This window comes from Phacochoerus africanus, chromosome X, assembly GCF_016906955.1.
Source record: "Phacochoerus africanus isolate WHEZ1 chromosome X, ROS_Pafr_v1, whole genome shotgun sequence".
NCBI lineage: Eukaryota > Metazoa > Chordata > Mammalia > Artiodactyla > Suidae > Phacochoerus > Phacochoerus africanus.
The window spans coordinates 86,996,475-87,015,660 of NC_062560.1; the positions used below are offsets into that span (position 1 = coordinate 86,996,475).

Sequence of the window (19,186 nt, forward strand, 5' to 3'; positions counted from 1 at the left end):
TAAAAAGCAAAAGAATAAAATAAAATAAAAAATCATCTTGGTTTTCAGGTTGTCCTCTAACTTCTCTCCTGATATGGGCTTCATTTTGTTTGTCCTTGTCTCTCTCCCTTAGTCTCATTTCATTCCTGCATTTGTCCCCAGCATTCTTTCTGTCTTCATCCCTCCTCCATAGGCCCTGCCCATACATACTGACTTCCCCTTCTCTGCCCTTGGCTTATTACCTTCAACTTGGAATAGGAGCACTAAAAATGGCAGAGAAAACTTGACAGTTCATTTCCTATAGTGGTACCAACTTTATCAATTGGGATCAGACCTGGGTCTAGCCGGGCTACTTCCAGAAAACCTTCAGATGCCTCTTGGTGATAAGCATAATCAGCCTTGATTTCCAGATGAGGAAACAGAGGCTCCAAGAGGAGTAGGAACTTGCCCAAGGAAGGTAGCAGAGCCAGGATTCCAACCTTATGTCCCTTCCACCACAACATAATTCAACGAAAATATTGGAGCTGCCATTTTTATCACTTCTCTGTACCTTCTCTTGAAATCCCAATGATGTATGGTGAATATGAGATGATTTGCTTAGTTCATTAGGAGTTATCCTAAGAGCTCTTTGGAAGGATGCCCCAGTATTGACAGCATCTTTTGTTATTTCCTAATTGTGGAGTTTACTGCTTGTCTCACCAGTTTCCTTCTGGATATTAATATACTTATCATGGGAGCTGTTTAATAAAGTGATAGTAATCCACTTAAGATAAGGAATTTATTTATTGCTTAAAGAATACAGTCTAGAAAATCTTAATACAGATGAAAAAAACCCCAACCAGCCCAGGGTTTTTAAGGAGGTTTTCACAGGCATAAGAGGTATCTGTTTTTTCCTAACCTCTTCTGATGAGGTTAGAATGAAGAGGCTCAGAAAAAGGATAAGAGCTCAGAATTTCATCTCTGCTTTAACTATTCCCAGAGCTGCCAAATAACAGCTAGACATCATCCTAAAAACACAACAATGGAACAAAGACAGCAGCAGCAGGAAATCAGCCTCTAATGCCTGAACAGAGACAGAACACAATCTAGTATCGGCTGTTGCCAGGTAGGCACTTAAATTCACTGTGGCAGGTCCTAGCCCTTGGTAGAAATGGCTTGATTTGTTCTGTATTTTAGGAACTATTTTAAACAAACAGAAGAAGAAAACGCTAAAATGTATGCAAACTAGCTATATAGCCTTCAGGCTAGAAGGTCTGACTTTGGTAAGCAAGGCTGAATCATTTGATGGCACCACAGGACAGAGGCAATATAAGTAATTCTCAAATTGATAAAGAGAAGCAAAGTCCTAGAGATGAGTTGGGTCTTTAGGTCTACTACTTTTTTATATTCTGTACCTTTCTACATGGCTACAAACTTTCAATATAACTAGCAAAAAAGGTTCAGAGAAACAAATACAAATGATTCAATATAAGGCAATGAAAGGAGAAGCAGCAGGAACAATTTCATCTTGTCTTCAGTCTGGATGGTGAATCCAGGATTTATGTGCCAGGCTGAAGGCTCTCCTCACTTCTCCAGAAAATAGTTTAGTTGTTCCCGTAGAGAAATAAGCTGTGGGGTAAGGCAGAAAACATGAAAAAAATTCATCTGAAATCTTAAGTTCCGTTCTTGATCTAGAATTTGCTTATATAAACCCAAAGAAAAGATCGTACTTCGGCATTTGTAAGGTTAACTTAGTCTTACATTGTTCCAAAGAACAGTGCCACAGTCAAGAACGCAAACATAATGATGTTGTCCTTCACCACTCCAACCTTATAAAAGGAAGCTTTAAAACTGAATATGCTTAAGAAATTAAATATGCTTGCTGTTAATATGCTTGCTGGGAAGAGTGTCCAGAGAACACAGCTCACTGTAGGGACAAAGGAGATGGGATTAATGTAGCCACAGCTGAAGAGTCAGAAGATAAAGCAGGAGTTCCTGTCGCGGCTCAGGAGAAATGAATCTGACATCCATGAGGATGCAGGTTCGATCTCTGGCCTCGTTCAGTGGGTTAAGGATCCAGTGTTGCTGTGAGCTGTAGGTTGCAGACGCGGCTTGGATCTGGCGTTGCTGTGGATGTGGTGTAGGCCAGCAGCTACAGCTCTGATTCGACCTCTAGCCTGGGAACATCCATATGCCATGGGCGCAGCCATAAAAAATAAGGTGAGGCAGTTGCAATAGCCTCTTGTCCCACTGAACACATTGGGTCTTAAACCGAGTCTTAGCTGCTGCCGCCTCCCACATTATGAGACCCTTGAAAACCCGGTCAGAGTCCTAACCAATCAGGAGCCTGATAATGTTCCTCTTACCCTGATGCCTTCTAAATCAGAAGCCCTGAGCCTTTTGTGATATAGGATGGAACTTTTTCTTTTTTTACTTGAAATGGCAAAGTGACCAGTAACACTTAGAGAGGTATACTGTCTTTGAGACAAAGATTGTTTTTGAGTACTATTTAATTTAGGTTGACCCAGACCAGTGTGGGATTCCATTCTGTGGAATGACAAGAATGGAGCATTACAAAATGATCCTGGGCTATATATCAGCTACAGAACTGCTATAATTGCTACCTGTTATAATTGATTGAGAGCAACTTTTCACTCAGATGCCGACCATGATTACAACCACTGGCTTCTCAGGTTCATTCCCCTTTGTGGGCTCTTTCTCCTCCCACCACCCTCTAAAGGGGGGTATGGTTCCCCAGGTTCAGGGTCTGTGGTGAACAGGCAACCTGGCTAACTCACCTGTCCCCACAGCTTCAATGATCATTTCTATGCATAAGACACTCTCCAATCTCCCATTTTTCAAAGTTCTTCCAACTCAACTCATCATCTTCCCCATCCCCTAACCTGCCAACAACCCTTTTCAAGTTGTCTTCATTCCTGCTAGTGGCACACTATTTTCCGATCACCCAGGTTCCATACTTCTCTTTGTCCCCTTTTGTCCTGAAAATCCAATCAATTTTAAGTTCTAAATCCTTCTATCACTTGCATCTTCCTCTAGTCTTTCCCCAGTCCAGTTTCTCCTCTATATTGCTGGCAGAGATATCTTCCCGAGTTACTCCCCCAGTGAAAAAGATTTATGGTTTATTATGACCTACCCCCAAAATCTAAACTCTTAAGCCTGGCATCACAACCTCTGAACCATTGTGCAGGCTACTTTCTATACAGCATGCGTTCATTTCTCTATTGCTCTAAAAAAAACCCGACCTATCTCTTAAGGCCCCAAACAAACACCACCTCTCTACAGAGTTTTCGGTAATCTCCATGGACAAAAGTGAGCTCTCATTCCTTTAAATTCATACCCCTCTCATGGATTTCTCCCCAACTGAAGGCAGAGACTGTGTCATAAGCAGTCTGTAGTTCCCTGCAGAGCCTAGCTTAAAGTAGGCACCCAATAAATCTATGTTGAATCAATGAGCCACCATAAAGGGCTCCGAGCAAATAAAGTTTACAGCTATTGTTCTGTGTTGAAAATAGAACTCCCTAATACTAACTACTTACATGGAGGAAAGCAAAGCTGGTTAGTGGGTGGTAAAGCAATTCTAGCATTAACTGTTCACATGGCTGTTTAAAGGCAGTACTTGAGTGAGTGATTTGCTGAGAGGAAGGGAATATACAGAACACAAGAATTCTCCTGGATTGCTAGTATGGGGACGGGCATGGGGGATGGCATCACTACCTTAAGAGCCTCATGCTAAGTCCATCCTCATAATATGATCTCCAGTCTCTTTAAAACTCTTACCCTCAACAGTATGGGGCTGGGATCTGCATACATGTATGTCTGCAACAGCTACCTGACCCTCCCTTATCCCACACTGCCCTTTTCACTCTGCTCATTCTCTTGTGGCTTTAAATATACAGTCATTCAAGTTAGAAATATGGCATACATCCTTAACCCTCCCTTCAACATCCAGTAACTGACCCAAATCCCATCTACTCTACCTTTAAAATACGTTATCTCATATATACATGTTCACAGCAGCATTATTCATGATAACCAAAAAGTGGAAGCAACCCAAATGTCCACTGATGTATGAGTGGATAAACAAAATGTGGTATATCTGTATAATAGAATGTTATTCTGCCATAAAATGAAATGAGGTACTGAAAGCACCACAACATGAAAACAGTGTGCAAAGTAAAAGAAGCCAGACATAAAAGACCATATATTATGTTTCCTTTTATATGAAATAACCAGAATAGGCAAAGTAGTAGAAAGTAGATTAGTGGTTGCCTAGGACCAAGCAGGGGTGGGAGTGGGAGGGATTCAGAAGAAATGGGGAACGACTGCTAGTGGGAAGAGGTTTCTTTTGGAGGGGGATGAAAATGTTGTAATATTGTAAAATGGACTGTAGTGATGGTTGCACAATTTTGTGAATATACTAAAAGCCACTGAATTTAAATGGGTGAATTGTATGGTATGTGAATTATACTCCAATAAAACTGTTATAAAGCAGTTTTATTGCAGTTAAAAATATATATTGTTTCCAAATGAAATAATGCCACTTGCAGCAACATGGATGGACCTAGAGATTATCATACTAAGTGGAGTAAGTCAGAAAGAGAAAGACAAATACTACATGATATCACTTCTATGTGGAATCTTAAAAAATGAACTTATCTGCAAAACAGAAACAGATTCACAAAGAAAACAAACTTATGATTGCCAAAGGGCAAAGGGAGGGATAAATTAGGAGTTTGGGATTAACATATATATACACACTACTATATATAAAATAGATAAACAACAAGGGAACTATATTCAATATCCTGGGATAAACAATAATGGAAAAGAATGTGAAAAATAATATATATGTATAACTGAATCGTTTTGCTATACACTTGAAACTAACAAAGCATTGTAAATTAACTATACTTCAATTTAAAAAAGAGAACAAAAATTATTCTTTCCATCTCCATTTCCACCTCCTTAGTTCAAGTTACCATCATCACTTAGAGTACAACACAGCCTCCCAACTGGCCAGCCTGCTTCTAGTTCTGTCCTCCCACAATCCATTCTACAGATAATAATCAAATCAATCTTTAAAACTTTAGAATTAGGAGTTCTTGTTGTGGCTCAGCAGGTTAAGAACCCAAAATAGTCTCCATGAGGATGTGGGTTTGATCCCTGGCCTCACTCAGTAGGTTAAGGATCTGATATCGCTGTGGCTGTGGCATAGGCTGGCATCTGCTGCTCCAATTTGACCCCTACCTAGCGTGGGAACTTCCATATGCTACAGGCGTGGCCATTAAAGAAAAGAAAAAAAAAGGAAAAAACTTTAAAATTAAATGTGACTCTCTTGCTTAAAACTCTCCAAGGGGGAGTTCCCGTTGTTGCTTCACGGCAATGAACCTGACCAGTATCCATGAGGATGCAGGTTTGATCCCTGGCCCCGTTCAGTGGGTTAAGGATCCCGCTTTGCCATGAGCTGTGGTAGGTCATAGATGTGACTCAGATCCTGCATTGCTGTGGCTGTGGCATAGGCTGGCAGCTGGAGCTCCGATTTGACCCCTAGCCTGGAAACTTCCCATTGCACTTAAGACTAAAATCCATCCTCCTTAACATGGCCTGCAAGGGACCATGCAATATGGCCTCTGCCTACTTCTCCAACCTCATGTTAAGTCACTCTCCTACTTGTTTTAAATACTCTAGAGGTACTCAGAGAAGCCAAGCTCTCTTCCCATGTGGGACCTGGCATATGCTCCACCCAAGAAACTCTTCATACCCTTTTTGTCTGGACTTATCCTCCAGGTCTCAGTTTAAATATCACTTCCTCAGAAAGGCTGATCATGATCCTCCGAATTTTTTTTGTTTTTGTTTTTTGTTTTCTTTAGGGACACACCCTTGGCATATGGAAGTTCCCAGGCTCGGGGTCAAACGGGAGCTGCAGCCACTGGCCTACACCACAGCCACAGCAATGCCAGATCCTTAACCCACTGAGCGAGGCCAGGGATTGAACCTGCGTCCTCGTGGATGCTAGTCAGATTTGTTTCTGCTAAGCCACAGCGGGAACTCCCAGATCCCTAAATTTAATTCAGGACTCTTTTTATTCGAATAGCAACAGTGAATTTTTCTCCCTCACAGCTCTTCTTTATTCTTTGCACCTTTGTATTTGTACAATAATTTGGTTCTTTTTTTTTTACTTTTTAGGGCCACACCTGCGGCATGTGGACGTTCCCAGGCCAGGGGTTGAATCGGAGCCATAGTTGCCAGCCACAGCCACAGCCACAGCAACTCGGGATCTGAGCCGTGTCTGTGACCTATACCACAGCTCATGGCAATGCTGGATCCTTAACACCCTGAGCGAGACCAGGGATTGAACTGGCATCCTCATGGACCCTAGTCGGGTTCGTTAACCACTGAGCCATGAAGGGAACTCTCTGTACAAAAATTTGTTGACTGCCAATCTTCCCTGCTAGACTGTTAGCTCCATGAGGACAAGTAATGCACCTGACTCATTCAACACTGCATGTACATCCAGTGCTTTTCACTTAACAGGCATTCAGTATCTGCTGAGTGAGTGAATTTACACAAAGACTTTGCCCCAACCTGCTACCCATATTTAGAAGATCTGGCCACTACTATTCCTGTGAAAAGAACAGCCAGAAATGAGATTGGGTGAGGGGAGGGGAGTTCTTTGTATCAAATGTTTTTTGGTTGATGTGAAAAAACACTTCTCACCTGCTCACTTTTTTGTTTTTCCTGTAATTTAAGCTGCTCCAGCACAGACTGAAAATGACTCTGGAAAACAAATTGTATAAATGAATGCGGAGTCTCAAAGGAAAAGAGAACCAAGACAGACAAAGAGTTTGGCAAATAATTTGATAAGAAAATCACCAGTCGTAACAAAAGAGTACTTTTTCAAAGAGAACTTAAAGCATTCCCCAACTATACTTCTCAACTACAGGGTCATCTGATTTGATTTTATACACCCTACACAGCATTTTTTTTTCTTGCCATAAAAAAAAAAAATAGTTGGAATGCCTCATGTTACCTTTTTCTAGTTTAGCACAAATCCTTTGACTGTGGTGAACTATTTAAAAAGCTGGCTTGGAATTTGGTGCTGACTCCTTCATTCCTCTGCACTAGGGCAGAATATTGCTATTTTTAACTAGTATTATATGCAACAACAATCGTAATAATATTACATATCTGTATCTTTCAAAGTAGAGCCACAATTATTATCTCACTTGTTTATTCTGAAGGACAACCCTCTAAATAAGTATAGTGTCAGGTTGCTCCCCTTCGATGACCATAACTCTACAGAAAAAGAAATCTGGCAAGTCACTCTCCAGATGCTTCAGAATTTCCCTCACTATAAAAAGGGAAGCAAACAGGGTCTAAACATACATTTTCCTTTAGCTGAAATATGTGTTAATAAAATATGTATTGATAACAATAAAGCACAATATTAATTCTTATTCAGGCAGACATTATAAAATTTTTAAATTAATTTACCTTAATTCTCTTTCACTGCAATGACTATATTTTGGTACAGAGCAACAGGATTCAATCTATGCCCTACCCACTTACTGTGGTGCCTTGGCAAGTTACTTAACCTCTTTGAATTTCAATTTCTTATCTATACAACGGGAATAGTGGCAATGCCCACATTTTAAGGATGTCAGGATGAAATGAGATAATACATGTAAAATGCTTAGCTCTGTATGTGCCTTTCACACAGTAAATACTCAATATTATCAGTTATTGTCTCAAGTCTCCTGGTCCCTTCCCAAACAGATTACATGAGATGATAAAAATTAATAGGTAAATAGTGCTGCAATGAACATTGGGGTGCATATATATTTTTGAAATATGGTTTTCTCTGGATATATGCCCAGGAGTCAGATATCTGGGCATATGGTAGTTCTAGATTTAGTTTTTTTAACGAATCTCCATACTGTTCTCCATAGTGGTTGTATCAGCTTACATTCCCACCAACAGTGTAGGAGGGTTCACTTTTCTCCACACCCTCTCCAGCATTTATTGTTTGAAGACTTTTTGAGGATAGCCATTCTGACTGGTGTGAAGTGATACCTAATTGCAGTTTTGATTACATGGAAACAACCTAAATATCAATCAATAGAGGCTTGGGTAAAGAAGATGTGGTTCATATATACAATGGAATGTTATTCAGACATAAAAAGAATGAAATAATGTCATTTGCAGCAGCATGGATGGACCTAGAAATTATCATATTAAGTGAAGTAAACCAGTCATGACAACCTATAAGATCACTCATATGTGGAATCTAATAAAAAATGATACAAAAGATCTTACAAAACAAAAACAGACTCAAATATTCTGAAACTAAATTTATGGTTACCAAAGGGGAAATGTGTGTGTGGGGAGTAAATTAGGGGGCTGGGATGGACACATATACATACTATATGTAAAACAGATAGGTAACAAGGACCTATTGTAAGATCATAGAGTAATCTAATCGATATTGTGTAAAAACCTATACGGGAAAATAATCTGAAAAGGAATGGCTATATGTATAACTGGTTTACTTTGCTGTACACCTGAAACTAACACAACTTTGTAAGTCAACTGTACTCCAATAAAGTTTATTTTAAACATTACTAGGTAAAAGGAAATAGGCTATCTTCTATTAGGGGTTTCTAAGAGGTTATTCAGATTTACAAAAAGAACAAGAATGCTGCGTAGAGATGACATGAATGGAAACACAAAGATGGGATTTTGAAAGTAAAATATCAAGATATCTTTATACCAACCAACAGGAATTTACCTTGAGTGTCAGGTTTTCCACTTTCTTGATGAGATCCTTCTGTCTTTGTGCTTTGCACCGAATCTGTTGCAGCTTTTTCTCCACGTAATAAGTCTGCTTCTGAATTTCCATGACTAACAGAGATAGACAAAACTTCATGTATCTAAACATGGACTAAACTAGTAGACCAAGATCAAAATCCGTGAAACTCTACCACACATTTCAGCAATAACTTCTCAAACTTAACTTTGCATCTAATGTGTGTTTACAGACAGTCTTTAGCACTGCCACCCACTGTGTCCCATCCCTTTGTTTTTTTCCTCTAACTCACCCACTGAACTGGTTCCTTCCTTTGCTTCATACTGGCCAGATTCAATGAACTTGGCCTGTAGCTCCCCTTCTGGATCCTCTTCGAAATAATCTTCCTCTTCTTCCTCCTCATCATCCACATCATCATAGTCATCCTCCTCCTCTTCATCATCCTCATCCTCATCATTATCACTGTTACTGCTAGACTCACTGAACACTTCCCGAAGCACATTATATTCTATGGGTGTTAAGCAAAAGTAAGGTGAAACTATCTGAAACATTTCAAATGACTCCCACTCCAGCTGCAATTATACTCCCCGTCAAGTCTATTGGGCAACCAATGAATTTTCAAAATAATTTTTCTCACAGGAAGATCATTCCCTTTATAAAAACAAGAACAGGAAATGCAGAATACTGTAACATTCATTATGTATTCAATGATCAAAATATTTAGAGAATCCAAGGGCCCACAGGAATTTAGAATAACAGGGTGGGATATGAAAAGCCCAATCTAAAGCCCCTAGAGTTAAGGGACCAATAAGAGGAGAGAAGGGCAAAAGCACCCGTTTTCTGTGATTGACCTGTGAGTCCATGGAGAATGGTCCTGTACCCAGTCAACACTCACCCTCTCTGAAGCTCCTGCTATACCTATAGTAACGTACCTGGTGAGATAGGACCCTGCTTATAGCCACTCATTCCTGAGGCTATCCCAAAGCTTGGAATGGAGCCTTGACTCTCTATTTCTTTGGTTTCACCTTCAGCAATGACCTCCCATCCTGAAAGGAGAGGCAGTCAAGGAAAAAAGCTGAAAGGAGAAGGCAAAGTTGAAAGGGAAGAGGCTCTCTGGCTGAAAGTGCTATTTAATTTAGTCCAACTTCAGGCCATTTGTACTTGGATTCCTAGTATGGAAAAGTGAGTTATGTTGAATCACACAAATAAATAATTTCTATTACAGGAATGTACTGTTCCTAGCTAGAAAGTAACATATCCCCAAATCCTGAGTTCTGTACCTTAAAATTGGCAAACAAATATCAGAATTGAGGGCCTGTCATCAAGTGCATATGGGGTGAAACAGACTACCCAGAAAATAATTAGTATAAAAGGATACGGGCACTGACGGCTTCAGCATCTGAACACAGCAATCTTTTCACTTCCTTTTCCACATCAGGAGATTCAATATACTGAACCAAAGTAGGAGGGGAAGGGGGAATACCAGGAATGTCATTTAACACCCTGTGTTTTGCAGGAATGCCCTTTTCCTACATACAAATGAATTCAAATAATTAGGTCTCTTTATAATACATCCAATCAAATTCCTACTTTAAACAATGCTATTTATGAAGGAAACTTTAATCAGGGTCTGTATTTTTGTAGAGTAAGCTTATTTTTCCCAATCAAATTACTTGAAACATTTATTCTTGTCAATCTGCACCTCTGTGTTAAAGATCTTTCTCAGAGGCACAACCTGTGAGCCTCAGTTACTAATTATTTACCCTGACCCACAATGGCAAAGAATTATAATTCTTTTTTGTTACTTAGAAGTAATTTTGTTTTAAAGATCCAAATTCCCAGATTTCACTTCCCCACATCTTTATTATTAGAGAGTTTCCTATAAAAACTGGGTCTTAGCTACATGTTCTCCCTTAAATCCAGTTTTAGACAATTATCTCCACAGCAACCAATTCGTCATGCCACAAATAGAAATTAGAACTTTGAGGGAGAATAAGCAATTGCAAACAACTGCTTGTAAAAGTGAACTCTGGCTTCCAAGAAATGGTTTTTAAAATAAGTATCACAGAAAAGAAGCAAACTAAAATACACAGGGTCACTGACCAAATTGTATCTTTTGCTCTAGGAGTTATCAGACATTAAACAATGAATTCATTCTTCAGTGAATCAAATTCAGTGTATGTCTATATGAGTGGGGGTTACATGTGAGAAGGAAGGCTTGAAAGTAATCTTTATGATTTTTTGATTTGTTTGGAATTAACGAGCTATGCAATTAAACACACTATAGGTAAACAATAAAATTATGTTATGATTGCTCTACCTCAGTAAAGCTGATTTCTTCGATTTGTTTGAAATCAATATGCTATGAAATAAGAAACAATGAAGTTATATTACAAGTAGTTATATTACAACTGTTCTACTACTTTACCAAAGCTTACAGAGTTCTAAAACTATTCCTTTTTTTTTTTTTTTTTTTTGCTTTTTAGGGCCACACCTGAGGCATATGGAAGTTCCCAGGCTAGGGGTCTAATCAGAGCTACAGCTGCCAGCCTACGCCACAGCCCCAGCAACACCAGATCCGAGCCATGTCTGTGACCTACACCACAGCTCATGGCGACGCCAGATCCTTAACCCACTGTGCAAGGCCAGGGATCGAACCTGCAAACTCATGGTTCCTAGTCAGATTCACTTCTGCTGTGCCATGATGAGAACTCCCTAAAACTATTTTTAATGTAGTTTTACATTTAGTAGGTACTTCATAAATGCTGTTGATTAACAGTATAAAGCCAAGATAACCATGTTCATAGATTGAAAGACTCAACACAGTAAAGCTATCAATTCTCCCCAAATTTATCTATAGGTTTAATATGATTCCTATCAAAATTCCAACAAGGTTTTCTATAGACATAGATAAACTTATTCTAAAATGTATATGGAAAGGTACGGGCTCTAGAATGGCTACAACAATCTAGAATAAAAAATAAAGTGAGAATAATTTTCCTGATTTCAAGAATTATTAAAAAGCTATGTTGTAGAATTGGTGATCAACACATGGGTCAGAATAGGGAACCCAGAAAAAAAAGCTCTCACAAATATGCCCAGTTGATTTTTGACAAAGGTGCAAAAGCAATACAATGGAGGAAGGATAGCCTTCTTAACAAATGGTGCTGGAGCAACTGGACATGCAAAGGCAAAAAAAAAAAAAAATCCTTGAACTAACTCACATCTTTAAAAAAATTAATTTAAAAATGGATTGCAGACTTAAATGTAAAACTTTTAGAAAAAAGAGGATAAATTATCAGGACCTAGGCTAGGCAAATAGTTCTTATACTTGACACAAAAAGCAAGATCCTTCAAAGGAAAAATCAATAAATTGGACCTCATCAAACAAAAAACTTTTGCTCTTTGAAAGACTGTGTGAAGATGAAAAGACAAGCTACACACTGGGGGAAAATACTTGCAAACCACATATCTGACAGAAGACCAGTATTTGGAATGTAAAAAAGAGCTCTTAAAACTCAACAATAAAAATCAATCCATTTAGAAATGAGCACAAGGCATGAACATACATTTCACTGAAGTGGATATATAGATGGCAAACAAGCACGTGAGAAGATGCTTAACATCATTACCCATCAGGGGAATGTAAATTAATACCACAATGAGATAGATCACTACATATCTATCGGTATGGTTAAAGTGAAAAATAGTAACAATATCTACTGCTGGTGAACAGGTAAAGAAACTGAATCACACGGACATTGCTGGTGTGAATGTAAAACGGCGCAGCCACTCTGGAAAGTGCTGTCAATAGCTTCTTTTAAAACTAAATATGCAGGAGTTCCTGTTGTGGCTCAGTGGTTAAGAATGCGACTAGGAACCATGAGGTTGGGGGTTCGATCCCTGGCCTCACTCAGTGGGTTAAGGATCTGGCGTTGCCGTGAGATATGGCGTAGGTCGCAGATGCAGCTCAGATATGGCGTTGCTGTGGCTCTGGTGTAGGCCAGCAGCTCCAGCTCCGATTCGACCCCTAGCCTGGGAACCTCCATATGCCTTGGGAGCGGCCCTAGAAAAGGCAAAAAGACAAAACAAACAAACAAAAAAACTGAATATGCAATTTTCACAGCAACTGCACTCTTGGGCATTTATGCCAAAGAAATGAATACTTATGTTCACACAAAACCCTGAGGGTAGCTTTATCTATAATAGTCAAAAACTAGAAACAGGAGTTCCTGCTGTGGTTCAGCGATGACTAACCCAACTAGTATCCATGAGGATGTGGATTAGATCTCTGGCCTTGTTCAGCGGGTTAAGGATCCTTCGTTGCTGTACGCTGGTGGCTGCAGCTCTGATTGGACCCCTAGTCTGGGAACTTCCATATGCCGTGGGTGCAGCCCTAAAACGGCAAAAAAACCCCCAAAAAACCCCAGATGTTCCTCTATGAGTGAATAATTAAGCAACCTGTGGTTCATTCATAACATGGCATACTACTCAGCAATAAAAAGGAAGGAACTATTGATACACACAATAACTTGCATGGACCTTAAGGGAATCAAGCCCAGTGAAAAACAAAAGCCAGTTGTAAATGTTATACTTTGTATGATTCCATTTATATGACATTCTTAAAATGACAAAATTACAGAGATGAGGAACATACTAGTGATTGCTAGGGATTAGATAAAACTTGGGGGTATGGGGTGGGAGGGAGGTCAGTGTGGCTTTAAAAGGGCAAAATGAGGAGTTCCCGTCGTGGCGCAGTGGTTAACGAATCCGACTAGGAACCATGAGGTTGCGGGTTCGGTCCCTGCCCTTGCTCACTGGGTTAACGATTCGGCGTTGCCGTGAGCTGTGGTGTAGGTTGCAGACATGGCTTGGATCCCGCGTTGCTGTGGCTCTGGCGTAGGCCTGTGGCTACAGCTCTGATTCAACCCCTAGCCTGGGAACCTCCATATGCCGTGGGAGCAGCCCAAGAATAGCAACAACAACAACAACAAAAAGACAAAAAAAAAAAAAAAGGGCAAAATGAGGGATCCTTCTGGTGACTGCGAAGGTGGATACACCAACATACACATAGGATAAAATCACATAGAAATAAACATGCACACACATACAAAGGAGTAAAAGTATAAGTGGAGCAATTTGAATAAGATTGGTGAATAGTAATTATGTCAATTTCCTATTTGTGATATTGTACAATAATTTTGCAAAAAGTTACAATGGGGGTAACTGGGTATAGGGTACAGAGTACCTCTCTTTAATTGCTTACTACTGCATATGAATCTATAATTATTTCAAAACAAAAATCTAATTAAAAAAGAAGCCAAAGCATAGTACTCCTGTAGCTTACCGAGGGTTCTAACAAATCTGAGGTAAGATTAGGAATACAACCGCAATTCTCAATTCCCAAGTTCTAGATAAATTCACTTTAAAACTAGATTTTAGAATTGAAAACTAAAAGTGTTAGCAGAAGTTTCAAATTCATGACACATTTAGATCCTTAAACGACTAGTCTATAACTTCAAGAATCAAGTCTGGTTTTTTTCATTATGCATTTCCAATTGTTAGCACACAGTGCCTGGCATTTAGCTTACACTCAGAAAATGTTTACTGAACATATAAATGAGTGAACAAACGAATACCTTCCCCCCTACTCATAATCTTCTTCCAATTCACCCAGTAGACACAGAAATAGCATGCAACTAACCTTTTTTGTTGTTTTTCGGAACCTTTTCTTTCTGACATTCTTAAGTGGTGGAGTAACTAAAATAAATTCAACATGGTGAAATGTATAAATGACGGATGGTAGTCACAGACCTCTCTGAATTTGATAGAGAAAGGTCATGCTATAAGCCACTGGCTCATAACACAACTCATTCCTCTAAGAGTGTCTGGATGCCTACTGAACCAAATACCCAAGTGTGGTAACAGTTCCCTAGCTCACAAGTAATCAGAATTCAGCAGATAAATGTAGTCAGCCAGAATGAGCAAGGGACCACTGACTTACTGCCATGCTTCCAGATATATTTTTTCTGTCCCTGTTTTTCATTTTTCCTGATTGCTGTAACATCAGTAGAGGTAACTGGTTCTTCAGGAGGAGCATGAACACCACCATCAGCAGTGCACACAAGCATCTACATTTAACAAAGACAAAGAAGTTGACTATGGCCACAAATCTTGGGTTAGTAATGGATCATGATCATTCGTGCCACCAGCAACCCTGGAGCATACAAATAAGGAGAATGTTACTTGGCATTTCTGGAAAACCATGTATTATATACAATCATATTCATCCTCTATCTCGGCAATACTGCATATGGACTCTGAGGTTGCTGGGGTTTTTTGTTTTGTTTTGTTTTGTCTTTATACTTAGAAAGGAAACAAACAAACAAAAATCAACAGCAGAGATGATGAATAAGAATCAATGTAAATCTCCAGAGTCAACAATATACTGCTTTAGCAGGAAGTCCAGATGAAGATACCAGACGCTCATATGTTTCAAGTAGTGAAAGTCACTATAAATGGCAAACAGGAGGCTCTAAAAGTTATTTGGATAAATAGTGAAAAGTTGAGGATCAAACACCAAACCAGAACATGACATTGTATTCCTGTAAAATTGAGCCAAAAATGAGACATGACAAGCAGATGAAGGAGAATGGAAAGAAAGCAGAGGAGGGAGAAAGGAATTCTTTGAAGGATGTGAGGGCAGATGGGTTAAGAAAACTTGTCCCTTACCTGGGAAATATCTGCTGTTTTGTAAAAAGTTTTTTTATCCAGAGTTTTCAGGCTTCCAATAACACAAGGCAAATCAACCAGCTTAGCAGCTAGTGGGACATTTTCCACCTCAACAACTGCATGACGTCCGTCGGCTGAAGAGAAGTTGAAAAGATTAAAGTTGACATCTTTCCAATGTACTCTTAAGACTCCTGGGGTTTTAATGATGAAGACTTATGTGGGACACACGAGTCTTTCACTGAAACTTACTATCTCTCATGATGCTAGAATCATGTAGGCAACCAGTAACTTCCCAGAGAAAAAAAGGCAGAGTATATCTAGCTCTTTTTTTTCCCCCAGGGTATGTCACGCCATCAAAAGTAGCTAGGTTTCTTGGTAATGGTTGTGAACTAAATGTGGATGAAGTGGTAAATATTTCATTCTCATCTTGAGAAGCCAATTCCATTCATTTGGACCCATTCATTTGGACACCATCAGGAGCATTTGATCATGTCATTGGGCATGGGTGTTTTCAAAGGGCTGAGTAAGGGAAGGACTGATTCTTGGATAGTGCTAATAAGTCTCAAGTTACAATCTCTAGTTAGCTTCACAAAGATAAAGTTCTACACAATAGACATATGGGGATATATATATTATATATATATACATATATGTGTATATACAGACAACCTCTGAATCCTGCCTAGATGTCTCAAACATGAATGTCTTTTGACACAAGAGGATTCAAATGTAATCTTCTAATAGTAAATGTAAAAAGAAAGATGAAGAACCATGTTTGACATGACACTTTTTGCGTAAATTATCCTTAAAAATGTAGAGAGACTATTGAAATGTCAGTATTATGCATAAAAGTTTTGTCTATAAGGAAATGCAAGGAGAAAAAGTTATTTTTTGCATTGAGGTTGGGGCACTGTGAAGTAGTGTTTCACTTTTCCTTTTGAGCCTTTCTGTTTTATTTGAATTTTTTAATCCATGCACTTGTATTCCTGACATGCATTCATGTCAATGAGTGCTAGGATTATGGGCCATTTTAAATTTTATTCTTTATACACATCTCTGTATTTAAAAATCTAATAAATATTATTTAAATGAGAGAAAGGTATGTCAATTTCATGAACAAAGAACAGTACATGATAGTTCATGCCTTTGTCATTCCCTTGGACAGTGAGAAATCACAAAACTTGCACATAGGAGACAATCAGCAGGATGCAAATCCCACAGTTGACCCCCAAGTTCTTCCTTATATACACCATGATAATTACTTCAAGCTGCGTAAGTTCTCCTTCTTTCCTTTGTTTTTGTTTTTGTTTTTGGTCTTTTTAGGGCTGTACCCATGTCATATGGAGGTTCCCAGGCTAGGGGTCCAATCAGAGTTATAGCTGCCAGCCTACACTACAGCCACAGCAACTTGGGATCTGAGCCATGTCTGCCATCTACATGACAGCTCACAGCAACGCCAGATCCTTAACCCACTGAGCAAGGCCAGGGATCAAACTTGTGTCCTCATGGATACTAGTCAGATTCATTTCCACTGAGCCACAGCAGGAACTCCTCCTTCTTTCCTTCTTAAAAGAAAAGATGGAAGTGACTTAAGCCTCTCTTCACGAGTCCATCAAGGCAGAGACCACATTCTAATCTCTGTCACATTTCTGGTATCTAGTATTGAGCCTGATACATAGCAATCCCTTAATAAATTACTGTTCAATGTATGATGAATGGATATTAACTACTTACAAGATAAGTCAATTTTTAGTTTATCCTTCATGGCTCTTCCAGAATGTACCATCTTCCTGACAGTAGAAGCATGTTCCTAAAAAGGAGGTAAATTGAAAAATCAGAAGGATGAATTATCTTCTTAGCAGCTAATAAGGAGATGTGTCAGAGACAGACATCTCTTAAATAAAACCTTAAACTTCCCAAACATTTGGAAAAATGTCATGGTACCACGAGATACTGTTCACTGTGTACGTCAAGTTAGGATGAGGTTGATTCTAATCTCGTTGCTGTCTTTTAGTAGCTACAGAAAATACCTTCCAGCTTTACATTCCAGCCTTTTACTGGAATGAGCTACAACTTCAGTTGTAGTTGCTAAGGGAAGGTTGCGCTGCAGTTTACTGGGTATATTAATTAATCCTAATTGGAGAAATACCTTTCTGAAGCCCATCCTTAATATACTTTTCTTAGACTAAATAAGACTTGAATACAGGTATTAATAGAAGAGACCCTAACACAATATTGAGGTGAGCTTCAACAGTCTTCCATGGTGATGAATTTGAGGAGACAGTGCTGATCCCTCCACTGCCCCTTTTGAGGTGACAGAAAGGAACTCTCTTTTAGAAGAGCCTTATCTTGGCTGTCCAGTGGGCGAGGCTGTTAGCATCTGTCATAAATGACTGAATCCATCATTGTCCCACCTGTTTGCCAGGAAATCAACCCACAATGATAGGTTGCATGTGCAGGACGAAAGAAATATTGCTTAAAAGAGTACATGATAGGAAAGGACTGCTTAATAGGACATGATTCCTGGGAAACAAATGTTTTCAGTTTTTATAGCCAACCTTAAATAAACAGAAATGCTATTGAATGGAAACAGACCTAATATTATACACTGAAGATATATGGTCTGAGATTCAAGGGTTTCTTACCAGAGGCAGACGCAGTATAAACTGGTTCTCAAGTTCGTGAGGAGGTTCATCCTGGCTTTTACTCATCTCTTGTTTTTAAGTTCACGAAAACAAAAACAAAACCAACAGAAAGTTACCAAAAACTCCTCTTGCTCCCTCTACTGACCACTTCTGGCAGTACTGATTACTTTACACAAGATCTTGCTGATAACCCTCACTGGAATGATGTGTGTACAAGCTCCGAAATACCTTATCTGACATAACTTGATTATTTCTAAAAGTCATCTTATCTCTCCTCCAATGTGTGCAGATTTTCCAGTGGTAGTTCTAACTGCATAATAACAAATGAAGCAAGAGCTGTTAGGCATGATTTAGTCTCCTGGATATTCTCAGACTCAAGTAAAGGACTAATTCATCAATTCACTGGGGACTACCAAAGCAAACTACATACCTTTGCAGAGAAGAATGTCAACCAAAGGCCGAAGTCAACCTGAAAATAACTGCCAGAAATGCGCTATTATGATTTGAAGGAAACAGAGCTTAATTTTCAACACTTCATTCACCTTCGTGGTAGGAATTATAAACAGTCCAGCAGAAAGCAGCCAGCTTTTTAATGACTCCAGAGCCAGCATCAACAGCTCTGAGCTACCTCGGGGAAAAGTTAGGAGTCCCGATCTTACAGCCAGTCTATCTATATGAGTACATCTAATTTCATGGAGTAGACACATTTCTGAAGGGATGACATGAAAAAAAAAAAAGTAAAATCCAATTCGATGTACTCATTACTAACATTTACTGCATGCACTTCATGTACCGGTCCCTACATTAAGTGCATCAGGTCTATTATTTCATTTAATCCTCACAACCACCACTTATTTGAAATACCCCTAAAAGCTATTTGAAGGAATCCTAAGATGGATCCCTTATATATTATATATAAACCTTCTGTAAAGTGAATAACCTCCAAGTTAATCTTACTTTTCATCTTATTTTCCGTCTATTTGGGATATATCTGTATTGGCTTGCATTTGGGGTTTAAGGGCCC

The 19,186-nt window shown here is 39.1% G+C and overlaps 1 protein-coding gene across 1 annotated transcript; it reads right to left on the minus strand.

The window, feature by feature from the left end:
* Positions 1 to 775: 775 nt before the first annotated feature.
* TAF7L (TATA-box binding protein associated factor 7 like) lies at positions 776 to 18,228 on the minus strand. Its single transcript, XM_047765183.1, has 12 exons — positions 18,163 to 18,228; positions 17,252 to 17,327; positions 15,518 to 15,651; positions 14,790 to 14,916; positions 14,490 to 14,545; positions 11,106 to 11,147; positions 10,164 to 10,236; positions 9,718 to 9,831; positions 9,078 to 9,293; positions 8,768 to 8,880; positions 6,697 to 6,756; positions 776 to 1,587 (listed from the first exon to the last, which is right to left on the minus strand). The coding sequence occupies exons 1-12, from the start codon at positions 18,226 to 18,228 to the stop codon at positions 1,543 to 1,545; spliced, it is 1,122 nt and encodes a 373-aa protein (XP_047621139.1). The 3' UTR covers positions 776 to 1,542.
* Between the last annotated feature and the right edge of the window lie 958 nt (positions 18,229 to 19,186).